Source organism: Neovison vison, chromosome 9 (genome assembly GCF_020171115.1).
Source record: "Neovison vison isolate M4711 chromosome 9, ASM_NN_V1, whole genome shotgun sequence".
In the NCBI taxonomy this organism is placed as follows: Eukaryota; Metazoa; Chordata; class Mammalia; order Carnivora; family Mustelidae; genus Neogale; species Neogale vison.
This window is the reverse complement of record NC_058099.1, coordinates 90318504-90332727: the sequence shown is the minus strand read 5'-3', so window position 1 is coordinate 90332727 and position 14224 is coordinate 90318504. Positions and strand designations below refer to the sequence as shown.

General features: G+C 40.3%; 1 protein-coding gene across 2 annotated transcripts in view; it reads left to right on the top strand.

Annotated features, from left to right (window-relative positions):
* The window catches only part of SMC5 (structural maintenance of chromosomes 5), a 102779-nt gene extending 88959 nt beyond the window's left edge, over window positions 1-13820 (top strand). The window contains exons 18-25 of one of the 2 annotated variants that reach the window (XM_044265923.1): window positions 4568-4693; window positions 7334-7378; window positions 7790-7885; window positions 8318-8422; window positions 8637-8756; window positions 9967-10146; window positions 10229-10324; window positions 11430-13820. In XM_044265923.1, the coding sequence (XP_044121858.1) occupies window positions 4568-4693; window positions 7334-7378; window positions 7790-7885; window positions 8318-8422; window positions 8637-8756; window positions 9967-10146; window positions 10229-10324; window positions 11430-11573 (912 nt within the window). In that variant the 3' untranslated portion in view covers window positions 11574-13820. The remainder of the gene's footprint in view (window positions 1-4567; window positions 4694-7333; window positions 7379-7789; window positions 7886-8317; window positions 8423-8636; window positions 8757-9966; window positions 10147-10228; window positions 10325-11429) is intronic. The other variant, XM_044265924.1, reaches the window with a different exon arrangement.
* The last annotated feature ends 404 nt before the right edge of the window (window positions 13821-14224 follow it).

Genomic DNA, 14224 nt, shown 5'->3' with positions numbered 1-14224 from the left:
GTCACTGATTTTTTTATAATGATGCCACATTACACGGTCCAAAGAAATAACCTCTGGTTACTGCTTGTCCCTTTAGATTTGGTACCTGGAAATAGCCACTCTGTTCTCAGCCTCTCGACCACTCACAGACACGCGCGCGCACAGCCCTCGACGGGTTTCCCATCCTGCTCAGACCCGATGCTGCCCGACTGTATCGGGTCTCTCCTCGGCAGTATTTTGTACCATTCTCTTTTCTCTTTTCCATGAGTTGATCTGAAAATTGTTTTATACATCCCTTTCGGAAGGTTCTTTTATTTCCTGCATTGTATGCTCATTAAGTGTTTGTTGCTGACTGACCGTGGTCCCGAATCACCCTTTTGGAATAATGAAGACTGAGTGGGAGAGTGTATAGCATAGGTCTCTCATCGTTCACTTTCTTATTCTTTTCCTTTTCCTTTCTGTTTGCGGTCAGATGCTCGTACTGTTATTCTTGCTGTCCTGTGTCCTTTGAAACAAGAGAAAAGAATGGGTTGTTTTTTTTCCCCCACTTGTCCCTCTGAACACTTGGCAGGTTGCACTAAGGAACCGTTACTACCACTTCCCATTTTGTCCTTGACGCTGACCATGAAAACATGTTCACAAAAGAAGATTGAGATGTTCAGTCGTATCCCTGAGGGAACTTGAAGGATGACTGACCACCCTGGGGTTTGGGAGGGCCTCAGACTGTTGGAAGGCCAAGAGGGCAACAGGGTCGCCTCTAAAACGTCTTCAGAGAAGAAAGGCGGTTGTGTGTGTCGGTTTGTTAATTGTGTCTGGAATATCCTTAGGGCAAGGCAGTAAGCTGACTGCATGTCAGTTTACATATGAAGGTGGATACAGAGGGATAGACCTGTTACTTGGTTGAAGTTTGGGGTTTTTTTGTTTTGTTTTAAGCCGCGCCCTGCTTTCCTAACCCTCGCTTCATGTCTCTTATTTTTAGTCATAGCTATTAAAATACCTATCTGCCTTGCCAGGGGTATTGTGATAATTCCATTTAATATATATCGAGATGCTTAGTGCACTGCCTAGCATGAAACCAGGGTTTCCTTAATAAGTATAGGTTTGCAGCAGAATTAATATTATAAGAATTAGAAATTGTTTAATGTGTTTGTCCTCCCACTAAATTTAGATACCCCTTGCTTTCATCTAATGTTCTCTTCTGGGGACTACCTGCTTACCTCTGTCCCACAGCACAATATCAGGAGACTTGTTTTTTAAGATAGATAGACTTGAGGAGAGAAGAGGTCATTTAACAGGTAAACCGTATTGCCGCTTCTTAATTTCTTATCATTATAATTTGTAATCTTGTATACTAGTAAGTCAAGACCACTGTCTTTTTAAATTTCAAATTTGACGTTAAAATTTAAAGTTGATTTTAAAAGATTACTTTTAATATTTATAAAATATGTATTCTGCATGATATGTAGTAAAACTTACAGTTAACGTTTGAATTTAAAATCCATTAAGTTGGTATGAAATTTGAGACTTATTTATATGAAAGGAAAATTAAAATACTGTTTTTATTTACAAGTAGTGTTTTAGTAAAAGTTAATGCTGCTTAGAGCTCACATTCCTTTCATACAGAATATCATTTTCATTTTGACTCAATATTGTTAAATAGAATATTTCATTATAAATTTTAGGTGTAGTATGCTTTTTGTATTTGGTAAGAAAATCTGTGACGCATTCCAATTTATTCCACTAGAGGGCCCTCTTAGAGAAGGTTTTCCTCGTTCAATGTCATTATACACCTTTCAGGACCATTGAACTTTCTCAGAATTTCTGAGAAAAGATGATACTTATTCTTTCAGAATATGTACCCGCAGAGTAGTCCTTTCTGAGATGTTGGTGGGGCATAGTTTGAAAATTTGTCTTTTTCTCCTCTTAGGTCTCCCACAGATGAAAAGTTTCTGTTGTCCATTACCTGTTTAAAGGATAGACTCTAAGCAGAATTGTTAATAAAGCCTTTTTCACTAGTCTGACTTTACAACATTATCTTGGATCATGGTTTGCTTCTCTACTTCCTGCTCTTTACCTAGCCTCCCCACCCCAAGCAGGGAAACTCAGCAAGAATTATGGTTCGGCTCTGTGGTGGGGGCTGGTGGGGGGTGTTGCGCACGCACCCTGTGAAGAGTTAGGTCACAAACATGTACGTAAAGAATGGCTTTCTCTGATAAATACTTGATTAGACCTCTGCCACTCAGTGGAAAGCAACTGTTGGATGAGGTTTTGTCCTCCCAAGTCCAGAGGCCCACATGTTCTCCTCCGGTATTTCTTTGCTGTAATATTTTGGTGCTTTGTTTTGGCAAAGCCCAGAGGAGTATGGAGTGGGAATGGAAGACTCTAGAAGTTTCTCTCTGGCCCCTGTTGACAGCTGCCTCAGTGTACTTGGCCCTGAGAGCAAAACAGGTGTGGCAGGGTGTCTTCAACGTTTTCCTTCCTGTCTCAGGTTCAGGGAACTGTCCTGACACGTGATTCGGATCCAGCCGGCTTTGTATCTGCAGTTCAGTCCAGGACATATTCCTGTGACTTTGTGTGTGTGTGTTGGGTTAGGTCATTTGCTGTGAAACCTGTATACATCGAAGTCACCTGAGGACCTTAATAATACACATGTCCAGGTCTCTGCCTGGAGAGATCTTAATAAATCTGCCATGTCGCTGGGCACCGGTACTGATTGATAGTATTTACCATTCCCCTCACACACCCCTTTGGTATTTTTTTGTGCAGACTGGAGTTGGAGGCTTCATGGGAAGAGCAAGCCAGACCTGTTTTCTTAGGAACCTGTTCACTTGGTATTTTTGTAACCTTGAGCAAGGTTCCTAAGATCTCTGAGCCACGTGTAAAAAAGATAATACATACTCAAAGATTATAATGAGGATTAGATTAATTAACATACAAGGTAGTGGTTCTAACAAGCTTGGCCCCCAGAAGGCATTCCATGATGCCCTCCTTATTACCCATGAAACTTGCCATCGGGCTCTTGTCTGCCTTTATCACTGATTTTTTCCAGTCTTCCCTCTCCTCCAACTATGGTAGGTTTCTTGTTCCCTAACTAAGCCTCTAAAGAGGCTTCTCTGCCTTTACATTTCTAATCAGCTGTCCTGGGACTGCATTCTGCTACTTCCTCTTTCGTAGTTGCTTACCTGTTCTTGAACACCATTCCCCTGTCCTGGCTTCTGTGACCTCTCTGGCCTTCTTTCCTGTTTGCCTCCCCCACCCCCGACCCCTGGCCCCACACCTCTGGCTTTGCTTTTCTCTATCCAGCTCTCTCCGAGGGGCATGGTGCTTTAATGAAAGAGCATGAGTTCTAGAAGCAGGCGTGGATGTGAATCCTGACAGCCTGCAACTAAGTGTGTGAGTTTGGACGAGAGGCTTCAGTTCTTTTCTTAACATGCAAAATGGGGAATAATATCATTGTACAGTACTGTGAGAAGGGAATTGCGTGTGAAGCACACAGCACATAGCTTTCACTGAATAGTAGAGCTGTTTCTCTAATGATAATAATTTTGTGTGTCTTTCTCCTTTTTCACCTTTCTGTGTTCAGTGCATAATAAAATACTGACATTTAATGGATTCTCAGTAATTATCTGGTGAAGGAATGAATGGGTCCATGAATAAATGATAACTATATGAAAGGCACTAGGACAACTACCAAACACTATTTAAAGGTTCTCTTCACATTCATGTGCTCAGTTTTCAGATAGGAAGCCTATGTACTATGTGTTTCAAATTGTATTAGAATATAATTATATATAACTAAGTTAAACTTTTCAGAAAAAAGCAAATTTAAATTTCAAAGCTCAGGGGGCACCTGGGTGGCTCAGTCGGATAAGCATCTGCCTCCGGCTCAGGTCATGCTCCCAGGATCCTGGGATCTCAGTGGGGAGTCTGCTTCTCCTTCTTCCTGTGTGTGTGTGCTTACTCTCTTTCTCTCTCTCTCTCCCCCCATCAATAAATACATCTTTAAAAAAAAAGAGAGAGATAAATTTCAGAGCTCTTAAGGATTAATGTCATATGATATGCTGATAATATTTCAAAGTGTAAGTTCAAATTTAAACTTTCTAATCTTGGTCATGATTTTTGAGGTATGGCTTTCAGATGATTTGCTTCTTAAAATTCAGTTGTTGATGTACAAGCATACCTCATTCTGTTACTCTTCACTTTACTATACTTAAGATCCGGTATAATATTCCATTATTATGTGTGTTATGGTGACCTGTGATCCGTGAGTGGCTTTGCTGAAAGCTCACATGGTGGTGGTTAGCAGTTTTTAGCAATGAAGTATTTTTTAAGTGAGGTGTGTACATTTTTTTAAGACATAATGCCATTGCACACTTACTGGACTACAGCATAGTACATGTAACCTTCACACACACTAGGAAACTAAAACATTCACTGGACATGCTTTACGGTGATGGTTCCTTTATTGAGGTGCTCTGGGACTGAATCCATAGGGTCCCCAAAGTAAGCCTCTAATGTGGTTTAATGACGTAGTCTTCTGACATAATGGTAACCTACAAATTATCAAAACTTCTTTTTCTCGCAATAGCAACATTTCATTGAGCTGGATGAGAGTCGACAGAGGTTACTGCAGAAATGCAAGGAGCTGATGAAGAGAGCTAGGCAAGTATGCAACCTGGGTGCGGAGCAGACGGTTCCTCAAGAATACCAGACAGTAAGTATCACAAGTGTATAAGGCTGCAGGGTCACGTGCTGCTACGTTCTCTGTCAGCTTCAGTGTGCGAGGCGTTGTAATGGCCCTGAGAAACAGAATATGCTGAAAGAAACAGCGATTTCCCCTGTTTTTAAACTGAGTTTGTATGTGAAGTAATTGTGCTTATGGATTTTCTTTACTGTATTCAAACTTGGGCATCCGTCAGTCCTGGCTTTGTCCTAACGCTACTAAAGCACAGGTAGCCCCTTACCCAGTTACCAGTTCCAGAATGTTCATTCTTCCCATAAAAGGCTTTTTTCCCTAACCTACCTTTAAGAGGTAGGGTCAAGTGGAGTGTAGTTTTTTTATGGAAACCTAGCATTGGCAATTGGTGTATAAGAAATGGTAAACAGAAGTGATACTCATTTAAAAAGGCAAAGTGAAAATGTCTTTCTGGAAAATAGGGTGTTTATTTAGGGTTTGAGGAGACCCAGGTCTTTGGGGCTAACATCTGTTGGTAAGAAAAGGAAAACAGAGGCTTTCCTCCTTTCCTTTTTATTTTCGGTGCTGACATTCTGTTTGGTTAGTAAAAGGAGATGCTGCCTTATTAATTATGTGGCCCTATGACCCCAAGTGTTAGTAGGGATTCTACCTTGCCTAACATACCATCTCTGAATGTCAGAATAAAAGAAGAAACTAGAAAATGAATTTTTAGAGGAAGTATTTTAATTTCAATAGATAATAAAATGCATATTTCCCTGTTTCAGTAGTTAATGTCTAATCTCTTTCAATAGCTAATGATATGTCTGAAAAAAAAGTTTGGATTAAATTTTTAAATCCTCAAAGATCTTACTCTATTATATCAGACACAGATACCCTGGAGAGTGGTTCTGTTTTAGGTACATAGTAGGGATTTAGTAGGAACATATATAAGACAAATCGAGTGGCTCTTATTTCTAAAAATATATTAGAACTTCTCCCAAGTACATGGAATTGTCATAAAATAAATAATAGTACATATCTGTAATATTTTTTTCTTTCAGAGAATAATATGGTTCTATCCTTGATAAGTTGTATTGTTTTTGAAAAAAAAAACAAAATTAGAAGATAATTCATATATTATGAATGTTCAGGCACTGAACAAGACAGATACTTCTCTACTAACGTTTATATTCTAGTCTGGAGGGAGGGGCAGATAAATTAAAAAACAGAGACAATGTCATCTTATCAAGAGGTGCTAAGAAGAAAAACAAAACAAGGTAAGAGGATAGTGCCAGGGAAGTCTCCTTCGAGAAGATACTATTATGGAGGATTCCTGAATGGAGAGAAGAAATTAGTCAAGTGAGAGTTAGAAGGAAAAGTTTTCCAGGCAGAGCTAATCACTGCATACAGAGCCCCGGGGGCGGAAGTACACAGGGCGTGTCTCACGTGAAGGAAGAAATACTCAGTCCGGCCCAGACAGGATCATCCAGGCACGAAGGACGAAGGACGGTGGAAATCAGAGCGGAAGGAGCGTAGGTTGTATGTGGAGACAGAACCCACTGGAAGATTGTCAAGGGGACTGATGGGACTGGCTGAGCGTGTAGCACGGACGGCCCAGTGGGGAATCCAGCAGGGACAGAAGAACGAAAGCAAGGAGACCCTTGAGAAGATGATCGCTGTGGACCAGGCCGGAGAGATGAAGGGCCTAGAGCAGTACTGGGAGGGGAAGTTTGCCAATATGAGGATCTTTTTGAGGCCGTCAGCAGGACCGGCTAACGGATTAGAGGGAAGGGGTGAAAGAGAACCAGCCCCTGTGTTCTGCCGTGGACCGAGCCGAAGAAGATTGAAGGAGAAACAGATTGGCTCCAAGTGGTGGGGAGGGTAGTTGACACAAAGGTTTCTCTTGGACCATCTTCAACGGAAGACGCGTACTGGGGATTCCCTGAAGATGCCGAGAGCATGTTCAAGCACAGGGCGAGCTCAGTGGACAAGTCCATCAGCAATGGACACTTCGTATCTGAGAGCCTGTAGAAGCTGAACTGCTTTCTGAACAGATGACAACGATTACAATGTTAGAGTCATGTCGTATCTCAGGATCTTTTTCAGAGTTTCAAGATTGTACCTCGTGTTGTATTAACTATGCAGGTTGTGCCGGCAAATCCGTTTTCTGCTTTCCTCCCAGATAAAAAGGTGTCTGTTCTGACTTGGTTCTAGGACCTGGACTCAGAAGGTGGTACGGCTGACCCTCGAGCAACACGGGTTTGAACTGCATTGTGAATTTTTTTTTCAACAAATACAGTACTATCAATATATTTTCTTTTATGTTTTCCTTGGTAACATTTCCTTTTCTCTAGCTTACTGTATGTAAAATACGTAACATAACAAAATACATGTTACCTCACTGCTGATGTTCTCGGGAAGGCTTCCAGTCAGCAGTAGCTATCGGTAGCTACGTTTTGGGGGAGTCAAAAGTTAGTTATACATGCGTTTTTGACGACACAGTGGGGCTCAGTCCCCCTAACCCTGTTGTTTGAGGGTCAGCTGTGCTATGGCGAAATTCTGTCAAAGTAATTGGATTCTTAAGATGCTTTTGTCATTCTTCGTAAGTACAGTATAAAGTTCTAACTTCTCGCTCTCTTTCAATGCCCCACATATTCTGGACCCATTCTACCAATTCAGCAAGTACCCACCATTCCAAATGGACACAACTCCTCACCCCCCATGGTATGCAGCGCTTTCTTTTTTCCAAGCTCCTGTTTCCCCTCTGCCTTGCTTTCCCTCCGCTTCTTGCTTAAAGGCCCAGAGACTTCTGGGAAAGTGAGGCCTCTCAATTCTCTTAACTCTCTGTAGCTCCTCTAGCATGAACTGGTATTTCCCTTCTGTAAATCCCATAGCCTGTAGGGTAGAACTGCTTATTTTAATACTCAACACCAATACTCAGTCTTAAGGTGTTTTCCAGTGTTACTAAGTGTAAGCTTTTTGAAGGCAAAAAAAACCCTGTTTAATTCCTTTGATTCCTTGTGTGCTAGCATGCTGTTGAACACGTAGTACTTACTCAGCAGAATATTTAACTGTTCAAGTTAAACTGCTTTTGCTAGACTATTTGTAATTACAGACCGTTTTCTTCTTCTTTAGGCTTTCCAGGATCTTCCAAACACATTGGATGAAATTGATGCTTTGTTAACTGAAGAAAGATCAAGAGCCTCTTGTTTCACGGGACTGAATCCTACAGTAGGCCTCTTTTCTTACTGCCTGCCTCAAGCACAGCCACCCCCTCCCCAAGCACACCGCGCACGCGCGCACCCTTCCCTCCAGTACTCGCCTCCCACTCTGTACTAGAGCTCTTGGTAATAATAAGCTAGACAGCAGGAACAATGTGCTTTAAATGCCAGATTCTGAATCTATTAGAATTTTAAATAGACTCTTCCTAAGGAACACACTGTTCTGTGCCTTTCCTTTATAAAAAGAATCGCTGGGCTAACCTGAAATACTGCAGTGTATTTTTTCAAGGATAAAAAACCCGTTCAGTAGAAGAACATTAATTAATGGCATACAAACAATGCAACACAATTGGCATTTTCTGTTAGTGCTTTAATTGATTCAAAATTTCCCGTGATGTTATCCTTTGGTAGATTTATCTTAAATGCTTTTTTTCCCTGCCAGGTCGTTCAAGAATACACAAAAAGAGAAGAAGAAATAGAGCAATTAACTGAGGAACTAAAGATAAAGAAAGTTGAACTGGAGAAATACAGGGAAAGCATTTCACAGGTAATTATTTAACCTTTACCTTTTCTTTCTATCACATGCTTATCGTGTATCGTATGGGAGTGTGGAAGAATGCAACCTGAAACGGCAGGCTTCTGAGAACAGATGCAGTGTCTATGTTCTCATGACTCGGTTGGTACTGAAATGGTTTTGTGGACAATCTTCTGTCATTGCAGTAAGCCTTTAAATTGTGCTTTTATATTGAATTGATTTGCAGGTAAAAGAAAGGTGGCTTAATCCTTTAAAGGAGCTCGTGGAAAAAATTAATGAAAAATTCAGCAATTTTTTCAGTTCCATGCAGTGTGCTGGAGAAGTCGATCTACATACAGAAAACGAGGTAACGCCGCATTTGAAATGTCTCCTGAAGTGATTGTAATTAGATGCTAACAGTATGGACAATTGCATATTCTGAAGTTTTACCTGTGAAAGCTGTGCTTCCTAAAAAATTGTCCAGAGGAGGGAAAACACCACCTCTAGGAGCCCATCACTTTTTGGGGGTGGCGGGGCATTTGAGATAAGTCTCTAATGCTTTACTAAAACTATAGGTAGGTAATGGTTATTCAGCTGTGAATGATTTGCTTTAGAAATCTACCACTGTCCCAGCAGAAGAGTCCTAAAGAGATCGGCAAACGTCACTGAAATACAGTATCCGTGGTTTCCTTTTTTTAATCAAGATTTTAAGAGTACCCAGGAATGAAAATATTTGGAAATTTGTTAGTAATTCCTTGAGCTGTAAGTTAATGCATTGCAAAGGGTAGGTAAAATAATTTCCATTCAGAAGTGTGTAAAGTGACGAACCTGGGATTTGCTTTAAGGTCACCGAAGATGAGAGGGTGGAGCGAGGGCCGAAACCGGAGTGGTCCTGTGTTGCGCGCAGTTGAGGCTGAGCTTATTTTCGTGTTCTCTCTAGTTTTGTGTATGTCAAAAAATTTCCCCACTAAGTTTTTTTTCCCCTTAGGACAGAAATGAAGACAATAAAAGATCCTTTTCGTTCACAGCTTAACATCTTTGTATTTCAGCTTGTCTGCAATTCTGCATGTACGCTACGTGCGTGGCTAGAGAGCAGGGTAGTGCCTCAGGAGCCTTGCCCCACGACTGCTTCCCCTGGCTGATGAATGGCCAACGTTATCTCACTTGCCAGTTCTGGTGAGACCGGAGATTCTGCCCCAGCGATGTCGTCTGCAGTCCTGGGGCTCTTACAGCGCAGGGACGGAGTGTAGTAACAAATATCATTTATAGTGAACTGCCCACATGCCAGGCCCTGTGCCGCAGCACTTGAAAGCGTGTTAGCGCCTTCCAACCTCTCAGTTACTGTATAAAGCAGGTTCTTCGACCAACTCTTCCTTAAGATTAAACTCAATAAAGTATCAAAGAACGAGTCGTTATCCACATGCCTTGAGGGATCTTCAAGGGTCTATTCAGACAAAACTCCTTTCACTAAATTTAAATTGTTTTCTTCTTATCATTGATTTATTCAGTCTATTTTCAAATAGCAATAGGAAATTGCTGGAGCCAACCGTAACCTGTCAGCGCTGTCCCATTTACAGGAGGACTATGATAAATACGGAATTCGAATCCGCGTCAAGTTTCGCAGCAGCACGCAGTTGCACGAGCTGACGCCGCACCACCAGAGCGGCGGCGAGAGAAGCGTCTCCACCATGTTGTACCTGATGGCTCTGCAGGAGCTGAATCGGTGTCCGTTCAGAGTCGTCGATGAAATCAATCAGGTGTGGTGCTTTTCCTTTTCCTTGGGCTTTCTTGCAGCTTACAATCGACTTCAGTGTATTCATTGTGATTGTCATTGTTTAGGGAATGGACCCGATCAATGAGCGGAGAGTGTTTGAAATGGTTGTAAATACTGCTTGTAAAGAAAATACATCTCAGTACTTCTTTATTACACCAAAGGTAGGTAATAAGTCATCTACGGGCGCTCATTGTACTCAGAAGTCCCCGGTGGCCTCATCATGGAGCAGACTATGGCCCGCTAGATCAGTATGTGCAGAAACACTCCCAGAGAAGGACTAACAAGATTACAGTATTATTTATATAAAGGGGACAAGTTCCAGTGCCATACTCAATCAGAAACCTTATTGTTGGAAGAAGAAATGTAAGAGGCATAGAATTATGTTCTGGAACCAAGATTTCCTCCCTGCTTTTGGCACTTAACTCTTCATTTAGAGAAGTTCCTCTTTTAGCACTTTTTACAAGGGGCAGGAAAACACAAACCCTAGGGGTCCGGTGCTTCTCGTTTGTCTGGGACAGCACTGCCCAGGTGCAGGATAACGCTTAAGTTACTCTGACCTCTCCTCTCCTCAAATTAACTTGGATAAAAACAGAATTATCCTTACAGAGAATTTTCCATTCATGTCATTCCTGCATGACAGCAGGAAATTTTCTTTTGTGACATCTTGTGCTGTGGCTAAGGTGTAAGACCAATATACTCAAAGACGTGTTTATTAATATTATCAGACTTTTTTTAAACCCAGTAGGCATGAAAAATTTCATTGGAGAGCCCATCTCAAACGCACATTTTTATTGAATGGTAGCATCTGTCTTCTTTGTCCAGCAGATACCCTCTGGAAGAGGCAGATCTGTTAATACTCTGGTGTTCACCAAACCCCCTGGCCTCGAAGCCCTCCCTCTGGCACACACCTTGCTGGCTGCCAGTCTTTCACAGACCCTTCAAGTTCCTCGCAAACTGTTTGTGGATACATAAAGTATGAATCCTCAGAAAATTCTGAAGGACATACTTCCAGGGTCAGCCTGGGAAATTGTAGGATCTAATTTGGCCTGGGACTGCTGACCAGGCCCTGGTGTGGAGCCTCCAGGTCAGGCGTCAGGTGTGGCAGTTCCAGTAAGTTCCACTGTGGGGGGCTGTGTGTGTTGAGTTGCCAGCCTCCTAGGTGTGTCATTAGTGTTAGAAATAGCATTTGACTTGACACATGTCAGGATGGCAAACTGTGCTTCTTAATGTATGGCATTATAGGACCATCTGTTTTCACACTTACAGCTCCTGCAAAATCTTCCTTACTCTGACAAGATGACCGTGTTGTTTGTCTACAATGGCCCTCATATGCTGGAACCTAACAGATGGAATTTAAAGGCTTTCCAAAGGCGGCGGCGCAGGATCACATTCACCCAACCTTCTCAATAAAAGTGAAGGGCAAGAACTTTGGAATTTTTTTGGTTAAATCCTGTTTATAAGTATGGCTCACCTGAATAAAAGGAGATTCATTAAGACTAAGAGATGGGTCATTTTTGGAAGCCTGCTGTTAAATGCAAAGGGTTGATGAACGGACACCATAGTAACGCCTTTCCGTGGAACCTCATCTGATAGGTTCAACAGAAACTGAAGACTTCCTTTCTCCTAAGTCCTTGGCCCTCTGACCACAAGTCAGTGGGTTCCCATGGCAAAAGGTACTGACTTAGTGTTCACATCACAGGTACCGGGGAAGGGGTTGCCTGTCACAGGAAGTGTGCTTGACCTGGTAATTCTGAGCTTTAATTCCAGAGGAACTTTAATTCCTCTCCGAGTCTAAAGCGGACTCTACAGCTCATAGTTTCCTCCCAGTGTTATATTTAATTTTTTAAAAATTGATATGGAAATGTCTAGACTAATGTATAATAATAATTTATGACAGATCTATTCATTTCTTCCTATTAAAAAGGATTACCTTATCTCCACTAGGAAATGGGATTTTATGGGCCTTTGAAAAGATTTTACAAAACTTGCCACTGTAATTGTATTGGGATCTCTAGGGGAAACATACTGGGCTTCAAAAATGGTAGCAGAACGTCTCTGAAATGATGCCACAAGGCGGCCACTAGATGATGCAAGGAGCAACCGGAAGATTGACAGAAAAGAAATCAAGTGATAAGGGTTTTTAAAGAATAACCCTGTAAAGCATGTGTGGGGTTTGTTTTGGGGTTTTGGTTTTTTGGGTTTTTTTTTGGTTGTTTTTTTATTTAAAGTCAAGTGTATTTTACATCTTCAATTTCTAAAAGCATTTTTATAATTATTTTTAGTAAGATTTTTTCTTAAGATTTCATATACTGGTTTCTACAGTTTATATTTGAAATTTCTCAGTGTTATGTCAAGAGTGAGGGAAGCACTGATTTGTTTTAAAACATGTTTCTAGCACCTAAGCTTTTAGGTCCTTCCTTAACAGTGTTGATCCTACCCCATTGTCTTAAAAAAATCTAGTTTAAACTGTTTGAGCAGGAAAGAATTAGATGGGAGAATCATTTGTTTATCTCTGAGTTAATACTAATTAACATTGCCAAAACGAATTCTGTTCTTTAAAAAATAAAGCTTGTGAGATAGTGGACTAATCCAAGAACATGTCTTTGGACAGTGAATTGGATCTGTGCCAGAAATGACAAAATTATTATTTTTTTGACTTGGTAGCTTGAGTAAATTGAAGAATTCACTTTGGCTTTTGTAGATTCATAAATAGCCATGGAGATTTATATTCTTAATAGGTCAAAAAATAATGAACCATAAGTCTATATACTTGGACATTTTCTCTTTAAGAAGGTATTTTTTTCTTGAAAAAAATTTTAGAAGAGACTTCTCCTCTTAGCTTAATGCATGTATTATGAAAATATTTTAAAATAGCATTTTTACTTGTGTAACAACTCATATAAACATTGAAAAACTTGGTAACCTATTAGTAAAAGGATGTTGTTACCAAATGTTGGTTGTTTAATACTTTGATTTCCACCGAAATATCTTTACTAATATGTGCTCACTGTCATTTGTTTATTGTCTGAGTCAGTGCCAGTCATCTTATTTCTGTAAAATGATTATCAGTGTGAAACAAGAGCTTGAAGATGAGGCGTGTTTGCAAAAGAAAAAGGTCAAGTACATTTCAGTTTGCATTTGCCAGAAATTACTCCATACCTTGTCTGTAAGCATTTTATATTTCTCTACTGGACAAATACTTAGTTTTACATTGGATTTTGAGCTGTAAAGGAAAAATTATGTATCATTTTAAGAAAATAAGCCTAACACATGATATTCTCAGCCACTTAAAACTTCATATATTTTCTGCAGAGGTTGATTTCTAATTACATACAAATTGTAAAAACGCCAAGTAAAAGTCTGATTTGATGAATAAAATATTTAAAGAGAAAATCTTCATTGATTTACCTAAGGAGAGAGTCTCTATTCACAGATTTTTAGTGTTCAAAGTAAAAGTAAAGATTTTTTTGCTGCTTTCTGATTGTCTTTTGGACATGTACTTATTTTCTTTGGAGTATGAATCTTTAGTATGTGGAAAATGTAATTTTGTCCTGCTATAGTGTGTGTCTGTGTGTATGTATGCGTGTGTATCCCTGGGGGAAAAAATCGCTGTGGGAAATGCTACTTTGTTGGTAATAAATGCATATTTTCATATTCTTTTGGTGTATGTTATTTTGAATGAGAACTGTTTTTACACTTTCAACCTTCTTAAGAGTCATTCTGGTTTTCACACTTACTGAAAAACAAGTCTGTTCAGTGTGCCTTTGCTGGTCTGTCCATGGTCAAAAGCATAGAAGTTCTTGTCTGCCCGCAAGGGAATTACAGTCTCATTGCAGCGCTGAACACAATGAAAAATGTTTTAGCCATCTCAGGAAGCCAAGGTACAGCGCAAGTGTAAACATTTTTAGATTGAAACGCTAGATTTGCTTAAAAAAAAAAAATTCACAATAGTCTTTTTGTCTTCATACATTAAGCTGCTATCTTGACTCAGTTTCCTTATTGTGAAATGATAATACTGCATTCACAGGGTTGTCAGAGCGAGCAGATGAGGTAAGAGGTCT